At 41.6% G+C, this 13,492-nt stretch overlaps 1 protein-coding gene across 3 annotated transcripts in view; it reads left to right on the forward strand.

Annotated features, from left to right (window-relative positions):
* The first annotated feature begins 1,477 nt into the window (after window positions 1-1,477).
* LOC135378266 (piezo-type mechanosensitive ion channel component 2-like) overlaps window positions 1,478-13,492 on the forward strand; it is a 101,089-nt gene continuing 89,074 nt past the window's right edge. For 2 of the 3 annotated variants that reach the window (XM_064611249.1, XM_064611248.1), the window contains exons 1-3: window positions 1,490-1,733; window positions 5,975-6,051; window positions 7,322-7,432. In XM_064611249.1, coding sequence (XP_064467319.1) covers window positions 5,988-6,051; window positions 7,322-7,432 — 175 coding nt within the window. In that variant the 5' untranslated portion in view covers window positions 1,490-1,733; window positions 5,975-5,987. Of the gene's footprint in view, window positions 1,734-5,974; window positions 6,052-7,321; window positions 7,433-13,492 lie in introns of all 3 variants that reach the window. The other variant, XM_064611247.1, reaches the window with a different exon arrangement.

Consider the following 13,492-nt stretch of genomic DNA (forward strand, 5'->3'; position numbering starts at 1 on the left):
CATACAAAAGTTTGGCGATTCATATCTCAAAGTACGTGCTCGTTTCATGATATTTAAAAAGAGGGAAAATAGGGAAAAAGAGGGGAAGAATGAACGGAAACCGAAACCCCCTTCGGTTTCGGTTCATTTGCATAGCAAAAATTCGCACTGGATATCTCAATGTGCGCGCGCGTTTCAGGGTTTTAAAGGAACAGCGCGGCTTTAAATAATGACTGTCTCCAAGTCTGCCATCTCACATTTCCCTGAAAACATCTAAATAAAAAGTTAATTTTAATATCTCCGTTAATTAGCCACTTCCTTTATTCCTAATAGCCTCCAAATCGGGTAAGCTTATGACAACATTGAAGGTGTCCTAATTCAATTTTCTTTTTGTTGAAAATTTGTTGCCGCTAAAAGAAGAAGAAGAAAAAAAAAAACTGCATAGCTGTATAGCGGCATGTGTCCGATAATCCCACCATTTCATTTTTGATCCCCTCCCCACTTATGCTTAGGCTTGCCTCGGCTAATTCAATCAATTTTCCCCATCAACGTGGCCAAAAACTGTTCACACGAAACACCATATTCCTCCCGTTCCCCAGTAGTTCCTTTTCTGTTGGGAGGGAGAAAGTGAAATCGTAAGTTCGTCGCTCGGTCTAGCATGCGCTTCTCTTCGCTAAACGGCTGACGAACACAACGAACAATTAAGAACCTCAACGTCTTTCCGACTTGACCCGACTAGAGTCACTAAATAAAATAGCTTATTTAGTTACCCGACTACACGGACCGCAATCATCCTCAGTATGACAATGAAAGTATTATGCATCATCCTCAGTATGTCATTTTTGTTATAGGAGATATGAATTCACGTATCAAAAAGGACTTAATTGCCGCACAGACAACACAGGCGGAATATGTTACTGGACTTTCGTACGAAACCTCAGTGCAAAGAGTGATGCGAAATTACGCGGGAAATGGGAAGCGCTCTTCTATCGATTATGTTTGATATATATTCGTACGAAACCTCAGTGCAAAGAGTGATGCGAAATTACGCGGGAAATGGGAAGCGCTCTTCTATCGATTATGTTTGATATATGCGGTAGGCATATGGGGTGAAGATGGAGGAGGATATAGGGCAATTCTTGGTAGTGACCACAAGAGAGTAAATGCAGGTCTAATAAAGCAGAGTTTGAAGGAAAATAAGCGTTATTCCTATAAGTGACGCAAACTAGTGAGGAGTACCTTTTTCGGTTTCGAAACGAACACGTGGATTATGTAAGTGGAGCATGGAGGAGAAATGGAATGGAGCATGGTATTTTCGGCGGTCGCGACATGTAAAGTTTCGTCGGTTTGTCTGGATGAAAAACGCGTTATGCGAAGAATGTGCACAGCTAAGCAGACAGACAGGCATGAGCCAGCGCAGCGCAGAGCCGTCTAACGGAAGCCACCTGTCGGCCGTGCATGTCACCTGCGACGAAAAAAACCAACAAACAACCAAACCACATCCTGTGCCTGAGATCGATACGAAGAGCGGCGAAGCGGCTCCACGAAAACGGCTGATAGTGCATGAGAGTGCCCGCCCTTGTTTATGTGTGTATCTCGTGCTTTATAGTGTTACTACGAGCAGTGTGAGCTGAGGCAATTTCGCTCTTCCTTGTATACAGTGTTTTTCACTGCGGACTGTATGTGCGTACGCAGGTTAGCCGTCAGCTGACGGTAACAGCAAGGCAACCGGGTCGGGTTGCATTACGCTACAAGTAAGGCATATTTCTTCAGACAGTTTAATGTTTATGCACTCCGACGGAGCGTTTATTTATTCACAAAAGGTGAATCAGCTTCTTGAACGTGTACGACTGTGCAGAAGCACGTACAGGCTCGGTATCACATGTTGTATGTGTTCTCATCGTTTTCAGCGTAAACGTTGTCTGTTTTACTGTGGCCACAATCGCCTGTGACGCATATGAAAATCCTGTACTGACTGCGCTTGTGCAAATCTCACCTCTCTCACTCAACATCTGGTACACACCAAATAAACGCGCTATCGTATCTTCGGTTATGACTCATTCGTAGAACACATAGGGGACGGAAGCATAGCGCAAGGCGCGTGTACACATGCAACTCGATATTACTATCAAGTGTCAAAACTTAGCGGCAGAGAAAGGCACAGTCACACCGCTGTGGATCATGCGTTGCCCTACGTTGTTGCTCTCTATATGTTATCGTTGTTTAACGACTCTGCAAACAAATTCTGAATAACGCAGACTTAAAGCGTACAGCTGGAGGCGCGGTAACAGAGGCTACAATGAAGAACCATCACCTGTGCATTTTGCGATTTATCCCGTCCATAAATCCTAGCGTTTCACGGTCAGTTACTGCCCTAGATGCTGCAATTCCTTTGTACATTCACAAGGGAAAGCACCCAAAAAAGTGTACTTGGCAGTCAGTTGTGCCTTCAGTTGTACCTTCAATTTTGTTTTCTTTTGTACATGTCAATCGAAAGTAACATCTCTCCTATGAGGAATGCTGTTCCACATATAGGATATATGCTGTGATAGGATGTCTTGCATATAGCACATCTCGTTTCATTTATGATGCCTGAGAAGCCTCGAAGGCGTTACATCAAGGGGGGTTTGTACAGAAACTCAAGTTCGCATCGACTAACAAAGTCATTGTTAAGGGTATAGGTGACACTGTGATGCAGAGCATTCCATTCACGAATAAGGCACTGAAGGGGTGAGTGGAGGAAGTATCCAGTTGAACCGAACAGGTTGCAGCTTAAATTCATGATCAACACGGCCAGAAATAATTGTGCATTCCTTAAGTATGGAGATCCAGCTTGGAACAGCTTGTGGGCGAAAGATAAACGTTTAATAAGCCGTCTATTCTCTAGGAGAGGTCTCCTGTTGTGCTTGTTTAGCAGTGTGATACTAGTATTAATAGCACTCACATTTAAAATAAAGCGGACTGATATATTTTGAATACTGTCCCATTATTCGATCAAGTACTTTTGATTGGAGATCTAAATATGAAGGGAGTATTTCAACTTTATCTTATGGGCTGTCTTCGTATCTGGTACCTTATGGGCTGATCAATGAAATTAAGGTTGTTAATAGCAAAGTCAGTATATACAAACCAATATAACCATGCTGGACCTTCCAAGTATCAGGCCTGGCTTTCTTGAACAGATTGGCACAGGCTTCTTGTATCCCACGGTACATGATGTACAGGACAGTCCAAACCACGGTGGTCCAAACTCACACCAAGATACTAACTCAGGATAACACCATGGTTTCAGTGCTGCTGTTTGAGCAGTGCGACCAGCTAGCAATTCAGCAGTGCTACACATTCGATACAGTTCAGCTTGGCGAAGCAAAAACGATTGCAGAAGAGAAAAATCAAGGGGAACTGAAGTCAATTTATGGGAATTGACAAAATATTACAGCTCGATTATGACATTATGATGATAACAGTTACACATATTTATAAATGCTTGTGGCATTTTGTCTTCATGAAGACTGACTATCTGTTAATATCACTGTTTTGACTTCCCTTAATTCTTGCCTAAGCTTACTTCTCCAGCTACTGCTATCTGTGACCTATTTTTTCCAACTTATGTGCGTTTACTTATACAACTACATCACTATCTCAGCTGCAGGAGCCCAGTGTAATTATATAATTAGGGTTTGCTGACCTTTTGATTAGTCTGAAAACACACATCAATATATGACACCAATATCACTCCTGTTTTTGGGAGGGAGAGGGATGTATGGCCACAAAAATGCAAAATGTACATGCCACCCCTTTTTCGACAAGTTGCAGACAAAGTGTGTTATGCAGCAAAATTCTGTTTTTAGAATATAGGGAGGTATGTCACCATGTATTAGAACAAGCACAACAGGCTTAAACTGTAAACATACAAAAGTAAATGATTTTGTTGCAAGCAAGCTGCAAGTGTCGTCTCTCAGCCGTCGTGTTGAATTCTCTCTGAATTTCGGATACATCAGTTGTAACAAATATACATTTGAAAAACTTTGAATTCTCAGAATATAATAAACTCTGAAAAACACCCTTGGAAAATCTGGAATCCTGTATACAAATATATATAATATACTGCATGTTGGGATGAGACAGTTTTTGTGCAATGCGAAAGGAGATGGCAATTTTTCAGGAACTATTTGGAAGCAGCATGGAGTTCATTGCACCTCCTGCTGCAGCTTTTGTTGAAGCATCAGTCTGGTCCTCGAACGTTTGCTTGCTGTTTAGTGTTGACTAGAACACACTGTATTAGAATAGAGTATCAGATGGGCTAGTTAACTATTAACCTGTTTGGTGGCTGCTGCTTCCCACATTTGTAGAGGGGCTTTTCAATAAGAATGTGTGCTTAATGAGTGCCTCTAATCAAGTATGAGTATAGCTGACAATGAACACACAGAGCCAATCAGTAGCTACACTTGTAGGTGAAACCTTCAGTTTTTCGTTCTTAATCAAAATGAGTCCTAAGAAGGACAGCTAATATGTAGTGCTAGGACTACTATGATATACAGGGTACATGCTCTAAAATGTCGGTTACATTTTCGCGCGTGATGCGATACCTAGTTGACGGACAGACTTCCACTGCCACACAGTGAAGAATTTTGTTTGTAGGTTTCTCTGGCATAAGTTATTCACTGTGTGGCAGCGAAAGCCTCTCTGTCAACCAGGGATTCGAACCGGTATTTTTTTGGTCCAGTTCGGGTTCAGGCATATTGGTTCAGTTCGGGATTGGTTCAGTTTGGGATTAGCTCAGTTGAACCGAAATTATCAGCTTGAACCGGTTCAGGTATATCGGTTCGGGTTCGACTCATGGAGAACCTCCCCCCCACAAAGAGAAAAGCGGTCGGGACATTGACAAGGATTGGAACCATTACTTTTTTTTGTCCTGGTTTAACTGGTTCATCGGCAGTAATTTTGCTACGTGAAAGCGAGCTTACCCTCACCGTACACGGTTGTAAGAGAAAGGTGTAAGATAACCTTTTCAGGTGAAAAACCTTTAATGAAAGCAGGTGAAAACACAAAACAAGTAATAAACACATTTAATATTTACCCGATAATTTATTGTATTGTACTCTCGTGGTCGTCTGCTGAAAACGAGAAGCTGAAGAAGTGCTGGAAGCCTTTTGGCAGAACCCTGGTCAGGGCTCTCTCTTGCTCCAGCAAAAAACTGGCACTACAATCACAAACTTTTACTCGTATCTGGCATCGTACAAAAAATAAATAAACAAAAAAAAAGGTCAGTCTGTAGTACAATTATTGCACGTCTGAACCGATTCCCGAATCTGTAACTGTATCAGATTTTTTTGGTTCAGTTCTGATTCGGTTCAGGACAAGCAAAAAAATTGTTGGGTTCGGGTTCGACAGAAAATAACGTTTTTTTTTCTGGTTTTCGGTTCGGGTTAATTTCCAGTTCCGATCCCTGTTTGTCAACTAGGTATCCTGTCATGCGCGCGAATGTCACGGACATTTTCGTGCACACACACCCTATACATGATATACACCAGGAGCAAGATCTTCAACTGGCGATATTCCTCAGCAAGCATGATATGCATCACCTTGCCTGTGATTCGGCACAAGCTCCTGCACGAAGGCTAATTGCAATGTTTATTTTAAATCCTATGGCCCACTGAAACAGTTTTCACATGCCATCACGTGGTGTTTGGAGTGCATAAACTTAAAACATAACAATAATGCGTGCTATGTGCTGTTCAAGACTGCCAGAGGAGAATGCTCATCCCGCATCCCCAAATCACCTACTAGAAGCGCTTTTCTATTTTCATTAGTGATTTTTGGCCATTTTTTAGCTTTGTAACTTTTAACATAGTCCATGACTTAACCTTTGTTCGATGCAACACGGTTCATAGAAGGATGTCAGCAAAAAAAGAAAAAAAATGAAGCCACCACATTTTTGGTATCATTTCATGACAATTTTGCGACGAGTGTTAGTGAAGTGTTTTGTGTGCAGGAGGTGAGGAACAATGGTGAAGGCAGCAGTGAGCCTCATCCTCTTCAGGGTGGGGATTCCAATTGTATTGCTCCTAGGTGAGTTTTTGTTAAAAATAGACAGTATTTTCTGCAAATATAATTATTGGGAGATGTGCTGTAATAGTTAACATCTCGGCCCAGTGATTTTAGGCTTTGTGATAAGAAAGGGACTCTTGTTTCTGTTTACCATTGGTTCACCAAAGAGTTATTTAATCAGAGTTCATCGTGGTGAGCTGTATTCATAATGCATGCTTAGTTTAGGCTCAACCTAATGTGCACTGGGCCAATACATGCAGTCCCACTCTTGTTTACTGCTCGCCCACTCAGCATATCAATTCCTGCTCTCTGTCACTGGTGGGCATGAATTTTAGCTTGGTTATTATAATAATGTACAATTTCATGTGTCATTATGATTCAGTGCATGATTAAGTTACCTTTCCTTTAAAGGGGAAAAGTGTGCCATTAGGATGTATCTATTATAGAGAATGAGAGACAAGATGATGGCTCCAGTGACTGCAAAAAATTGGGAAGGCCAGCCGATTTGTTTCCGTGTGCTATGCCTTGTTTAAATGTTGAAGGTTAACGTTTTGCTGGTGCAAAATATGCATTACTTGATTAATTACAGTAATGGTTTTGCACTGTTCTGTAAGTTTGAGTTTGAAGAGCTAAAACACCACCGCGTTATCGTGCTGCCATGGTCAGTTTGGTATACCGATTTGTCGACATTCCTGCTCACGTGAGGGTTGTTAACGAATGTAATCTGTGTCAGCTTTTTATTGTTTCTGTCACTGATAAATCAAGGTTGTAAACCTCTTACTGTATATCTAAAAGTTTTAAATGTCAGTTGCCGGTTGTATACAGAATTTATAAAAACAAATTCCTGTTTTGTATTTGAAGCACTAGTCTATTTTGCCCCTGTTAACACCTTCACTTGCTGCTAGGAGTTGAACTTGGAAAGTGAGATTCTTATGAAAGGTACATATTGTGCAAAAAAAAAAAAATCCTTCAGGAGTAGATAGGCACAGATAAATCTTGTGATCAGGATGGCTTTCCGGTAAAAATAAATTTGAACTGTAAAGTATTTTCAAACATTCTTTTTGTCCGCCAAAAGTTCGTCAGTTTTTTGCCTACTTTTGATTGTTTCTTGAAAAGTTCACTGCATTTAGAAAACAGATTTTTCTTCTGGTCATGGTCAATGTTAATATTTGTTCATGTTTGGTATAAGGAACCTTGCATTTACCTGGCCATAATCAGTATCCTGGAAGTGGTCACAAAGTGTTCTCAAGCCGGTAGACATATTTTGTGACTCTGTTTTGTACTTGTACAGGGGTTCTGTTTCGCTACAATGCATTCTCCTTGCTGTACTTCATGCTACTTCTGGCCAACCCTCACCTTCCAAGTCCTGGAGCCTGTACTTCATCAAGGCATAGTCGTTCAAGTGAGTTGTACCATTGATTTTTTTTTTAAGGGTAGGCTTTGTTTATGGGTACAGTCGGGTATTTGCAGATATCCAGGTTCATTCTAATCTTAGCCTCCCTCTTCACGTGCCCCGCATGCACCCACCCACCCACCCACTGTGCGACATACTTGAGCCTTATAAGGTTGTGTCAAACTATCTACATTTACTGTTTCATAGTGCAAACTTGAGTTAGCATTTTGCAGTTTGTACGTAGTAGTCCGCACTTCGGCTACAACCACAATGCAGTCGAGTTCCCTTGGTGCCAATTTGCTTGTGATGCCCTTTTTAGCATTGCTAATGTCTGTGTGGCAGTCTTGCAGAGCCATGCCCTCCATTTTGAACTCAGTGTTACTGACCATTATTGTAATGGTGTTCCTGAATCTCCTTCATTTGGCTCCAGTGGTTCTTTGAGAAATCAGGACACCTTGCATACTCTGGCTTATGCGTTGCCACCTTTTGACACTGTAATGGTAAATAGCAGAGATGGGGAAGTAACTTGACAAAAGGAACTCGTTACCAGTTATGTTACTGTGGAAAAAATGTGACTAAGTTACTAACGAAGCTACAGGTAATGAAAATGAACTTGAAGTGCCTAAGCTACTTTGGAAAAGTAACCAGTTACTTTCAAGTGACTTGCTACCTTATACACTTTTAGTTCTTGACCTTTTTATAATTAATTCAGATATTGATCTCACAGTGGGCGGTGCAAGACATTTTATAATTGTTTTGATATATGAAAACTATACTAATATCTGATATGACGAAAGAAGCCTACCTTTATCTGCTTCTTTAGGAAGGGATTTTATGATTTTGATCTCGTAATAAGGTTCTTGAATGGAGCACAAAGCAGGATTTTAAAAATTAGGTTCCATGAGTTGTCCTCTACGCACGTACATGTCGTGGAACCACGCTTTAAGTTTTAGTCCACCCTGCACACTGCTTGTTGATGTGATGGGTGTCATCTGAGTCTCCTAATGTGCGGCCAAAACAGAATTTGTAATGTTCACCGTGTAACAATAAGGGAGTCAGATGCGTCATGCACATGGCTATCGAGCGCACTGGATAGCACTTTTATAGGCGAGAATTGAAAAGAAGGAACTCGGAACTTTGCCCAAGTTACATTGACAAAGTTATCTAAAAAAGGAACGAGTCCCTCACTAAGTTACTGGAGCTCAAAAGCAACAAGTTAAGTTAAAAGTTACATCTTAGTTACAGTAACAAGTTACTTGTAATGAGTTACCCCAAACACTGGTAAATAGCAGCATCCAAAAGTTGTGTAGTTCTCCATCATAGTGCAGGAAAGCCAGAGAATACCTTATGAAGATACGAAGGCAGAAAAATAGTCAATGTCACGTTGCCGGTGGTGAGTAAATCAAAGAGCGATATTAAATGGTAGGAGCAACTTATTTATTTACACATGGTAAACCATGTGGAAATGTGTAAACCATGTGTAAATAAATAAGTTGCTCCTACTGTTTAATATATTTTATGACTCAGATTTGAAGTATGTGAGCCAATTGCACCATTCTGCACTACGTTGCTTTCCTTGCAGCCTGTGTGACAAAACTGTGTCAAAATGTCTTCAGACACCAGGTGGTCATGATTTCAGCAAACACACCAGAGTTTTTGCAAGTTTTAGCCTCTAGCTTGTAGTCCCAAACTACACGTTGGAAACTCTGGCCACACCAGAGAGTCGAACCGAACCGAACCGGAACCGGAAACCATTATTAAATTAACAATTATTTTTGACCGAACCGGAACTGAACTGAACCAAAACAGTCGACGCCATCTTGGAGCTGAACCAGAACTGAACTTAAAAAAGTGCCGGTAACCGGTTCAAATAACGGTTCATACGGAACTAAGGGCGGAACTTTCCATGTTCTGCATGAACATAAAAATAACTTGTTTTCGTCTTTTTTCCCCCCTTCTTTTATTAGCTTCGTAGCCTTCCTGTTGCTTGCCGAAAAAGTCGTGCCCTGCAGGAATGCTCTGGATTTTCTAGAGTCGCGAAATACTAACAACAACAAAGATGGTAACTTAAGACTGTTATGACTACTAATGTCTATGACATAGACATGAATATATACAGGGTGTTTCAGTTAAATCCCAGGGATAAATAATTCGTGAACGAGTGCACCAATCGAAGAACTTCCTTTTTTACAAGTATCTGTCAGGTGCCGCCTACAAGCTCCACACCGCGTGAGTGAGTGGGAGGCTCTCATTATTTAAATAAAAATTCAAACGTGTTTCGGGAAAACACATAACTTCTGAAGCAGGGCGCCGTCGGCATTAAAATGGGTAGTACCCTTTTGGAACCTTCAGTGACACCTTTTAGAGAAAAATCTGCCACCAAAGCGAGTCATCTTTTGCAGTAATGAATTCGTTTCAGTTTACATATTTTTGTCGAGGTTGGTCATGGTGAAGTTAAAAAGGACGCTTTTCTACTCTCGTATGCACCAGGAATTACATCCTTTTGCGCTTCGCCTTGACCGGCCGCGACAAAAAGATATAAACCGAAACTATTTAATTACTGCAACAAATGACCAGCTTTGGTGGCAGATTTTTCTCTAAAAGGTGTCCATTGAAGGTGCCCAAATGGGTAGTACCCATTTGAATGTTTGCATGCCGGCGGCACCCTGCTTTAGAAGTTATGTTTTTTTCGTGAAACCCATTTCAATGTTTATTTAAATAATGAGCGCCTCCCACTCATTCACACGGTGCACAGGTTGTAGGTGGTATCGGACAGATACTTGTAAAAAAGAAAGTTATTCGATTGGTGCACCCGTTCGCGAGTTATTTAGCCTGGGGATTTAACTGAAACACCCTGTATAAGGATTAGAGATCAACGACAGTTTTGGGTAGCATTCATGAAGTGACATATATTATAATAATATACTAATCAGCCTCAGCTATACAGGGTGTCCACACTAACTGTAGAACTGATTGCTGACACATAGAGCGCGTGAGCTTACATAAGCCCCTTAAAAAGTAAAGGGCCAGCCACCCTCATGCTGGTCAGAATGAAAAGAGCATATCGAGGTGGTTTTCTTTGTGCATTTGAAATAAAAGAGGTAAAAACCACCATACTGACATGGTATTTAAGAATCGCCAATGGGTCGAACTCTCTGTTTGCACTTGCCCTTGCCCGTGCTCTGTCTTTGTTCCACAGACACTTCACTTTAGGGCAACATGGTAGAACAGTGGCGGTCAGTGATAACACGATAACACACCTTTTACATTAAGACCCTGGGCTCAGAGTCGCACTGTTCTAATCCAATTTAATTAAAAATGCTAAAACCCCCGGTGCCTGGGATCTAAAATGAGCCAATCCACAGTAAATCATTTTACACCTTTATTCTCTCAAAACAGGTGTATTCTTATAAAAACACCCTTTTTTATTCCGCAGACTGAAGCAAAGGGTCCAAGAAGAGCATTACTAAATGTGTAATATCGACGTACACCACATTTTATCCAATGTCGATCATTAAGGGTGTAAAGTGAGGTGTTGAAAGAGGTGTTTACGTCCAATGCACCTTTTTTTACACCCCATTTGAACTGGGAATATGGTGTTAAAAATGGTGTTTCAATTTGTGAAAGAAAAATTATGCTGGTTTCACAGCTCCGCTCTGCAAGTAATCACATTATAGACGATAACCCGAGTTCAAAACACAATACTTGACAGGGAAGGATGTTAGGAATTTGGCTGGCATCTTTGACTCGTTGCAGGCATATGTGTTAATTGCACAACACATTCCCGTCACCGTTACAAATGTTTTCCACCCCACTACACTTAACGAACGTGCCCCAACAAATTGTATTTCGGTATATGATTCATCGGATTCGCCAATATAGGCTAATTCGGCACTCACACTGACCAAGCTAACGAAGCGTGCCTGTGACGCATTCCGCTCCGGTTTGGGTTGTACGATGGAACCACGGCTGGAAGTCTGCCGTGTTCAGGGTGGTGCTTGCCATAGAAACAAGAACGTCGACCTGTATGTCTCTGCATGCTGCCGCGGGACCTTGTATTCACTAGCTATTTGAGAGGGAGTATTTGCCAAAAAACAACTCCATCCTAAAAGGTCTTTTCAATAGAATACTCTGCTTTTAAGGGTATTCTTGTTTTTAAACGCCCATTATAAGAGTGTTTTATGAGGAATACACCTAATTAAAGGAAGGGAGTTTCCTCAGGACAGAAGCTGACGATAGTTCGAATAGAGACTGTTCTTCTTCTGGGCCCAGAAGAAGAACCGTCTCTGTTCGAAATATCGTCTGCTTCTGTCCTGGGGCAGCTCCCTTCCTACATCTCTACCGGTTCGCTGGATTTCTACCCATCTGCACCTAATTAAAGGGTGTTTTAGAAAACACCCTTCATTCGGGTGTAAAGGCAACACCAACAAGGTGTGCGCCATGGAACGAGCCATTTACACACACAAAAAAGTTTACAGTGTCCAACTAGCATGAAGCGTCGTTCGCGTCTACTGACTGGTAATCAATAATTTCAATGACTTAAATGGCTTAGGCTTAGGTGGCAGGCTTGGTTGACTGTTATATTCCTGCCGAGATTCTGCGAACAACCAGGTGGGTTAGTTAACGACCGCGACATGAGTGATGTGCTGTACTTGCACATAACTTTAACTTCATTCTCATGTCTCACATATAATGTTTCGTGTGTAATGGGGTAGTGTACTGCTCTCCAGTGGTGAATCACCCCAGGTCATAGTCACGATTTATTTGCTGCTGTTGTTGTTGTGCTGGGGAACTCAACCCAAACCTGTAATTTATGGCTATGCTCCTGTCATAACACTACTAATCTTGTCTTTCATATCGCGCAAAATGTTTCAAGATATTGAACGACGTTCACGCCTTCCTGTCCACTTCAAGCACTGTACCTCACAAACGGAAGTGTGCTCTAACTTGCCTGTTGTGCTTCATTCCCACCCGTGGCCCGTTTGGGAAAAAACGGTTCGAACCATTATAGTTGCCTTCCGGAGCTGAACCGGAACTGAACCCTCATCGTTGAACCTAAACACGAACCGAACCGATAAACGTTTCAGTTCGACTCTCTGGGCCACACATCAAACATAATTCAATGTTAGCCTAGCCAAGCCAAGCCAGTTCAACTGTCTCATTGTACCCTCATTGATGCCCTCTGTGTCCTCATGGCTCCTTCTGATTTCTCTTGAAAACCTCCTTGACATAACTAGGGACACAGGACATGCACTTAGGACTCTACATAGGATTTCATCATTTATATGTACATTTTTATTGTCTTGTTTTGTATCCTCCCTTCATTCTGTAAAGCTCTAAAGTCCTAAGTTTAAAATAAATAAATAGTGTACAATAATGAGCAAAAGTAAATTGAAACTAATTTTTGTTCTGAAAAAAAGATGATCAGTGATAGCATTCTCAAAAAGAACTATTATGCAACTTAAAGGGGCACTGTACTACGGACGACGGAAGAAGGGGCGACCACACAGCAGGTCCCAAACCAACAACAATCTTTATTCTTTGTATCGCTCTTTTAAAGCTTGTCAATTGCCGCCTAGCGACATCTAGAACTCAAAGGCACGCGTGCAGGTGTACAACGTGCACTTTTTGCTAATGCATTGCACTGCGTTACCAGCGATGAATGTTGTCACAAAAAAGTTAATAATGGCTCTAAGGTTCACTGCACTCTTTCGTGCTCATGCCCCGCCCTGCGGCGCCCTGCCGATAATAGCCTCCTTTCGGTGTCACGCATCATCAACCAGACAAAATACGAGACTCCTATACACTGATTTATTGTAATATCGGGAAGTGAGGTAAATTCTAAGCATCTCTCCACTTGAAGCGCACAAGATAATCAGTTGAAACGGTACCAGAAGTCTGCAGTATTCCATTTCATGTGTGCATTATACCTTCAGCACTGTATTGTTCCGTGAGGTCACCGTGATGTTCCCGCAACGGGGCCCGTTAGAGTTCGAAATCTCCCCGATCTCCAGTGACTGGAATGCAGCTTTGCTAAACGTATGAGACGTGTGACGTAGATGCTCTCCT

This window comes from Ornithodoros turicata, chromosome 1 (genome assembly GCF_037126465.1).
Source record: "Ornithodoros turicata isolate Travis chromosome 1, ASM3712646v1, whole genome shotgun sequence".
Lineage (NCBI taxonomy): Eukaryota > Metazoa > Arthropoda > Arachnida > Ixodida > Argasidae > Ornithodoros > Ornithodoros turicata.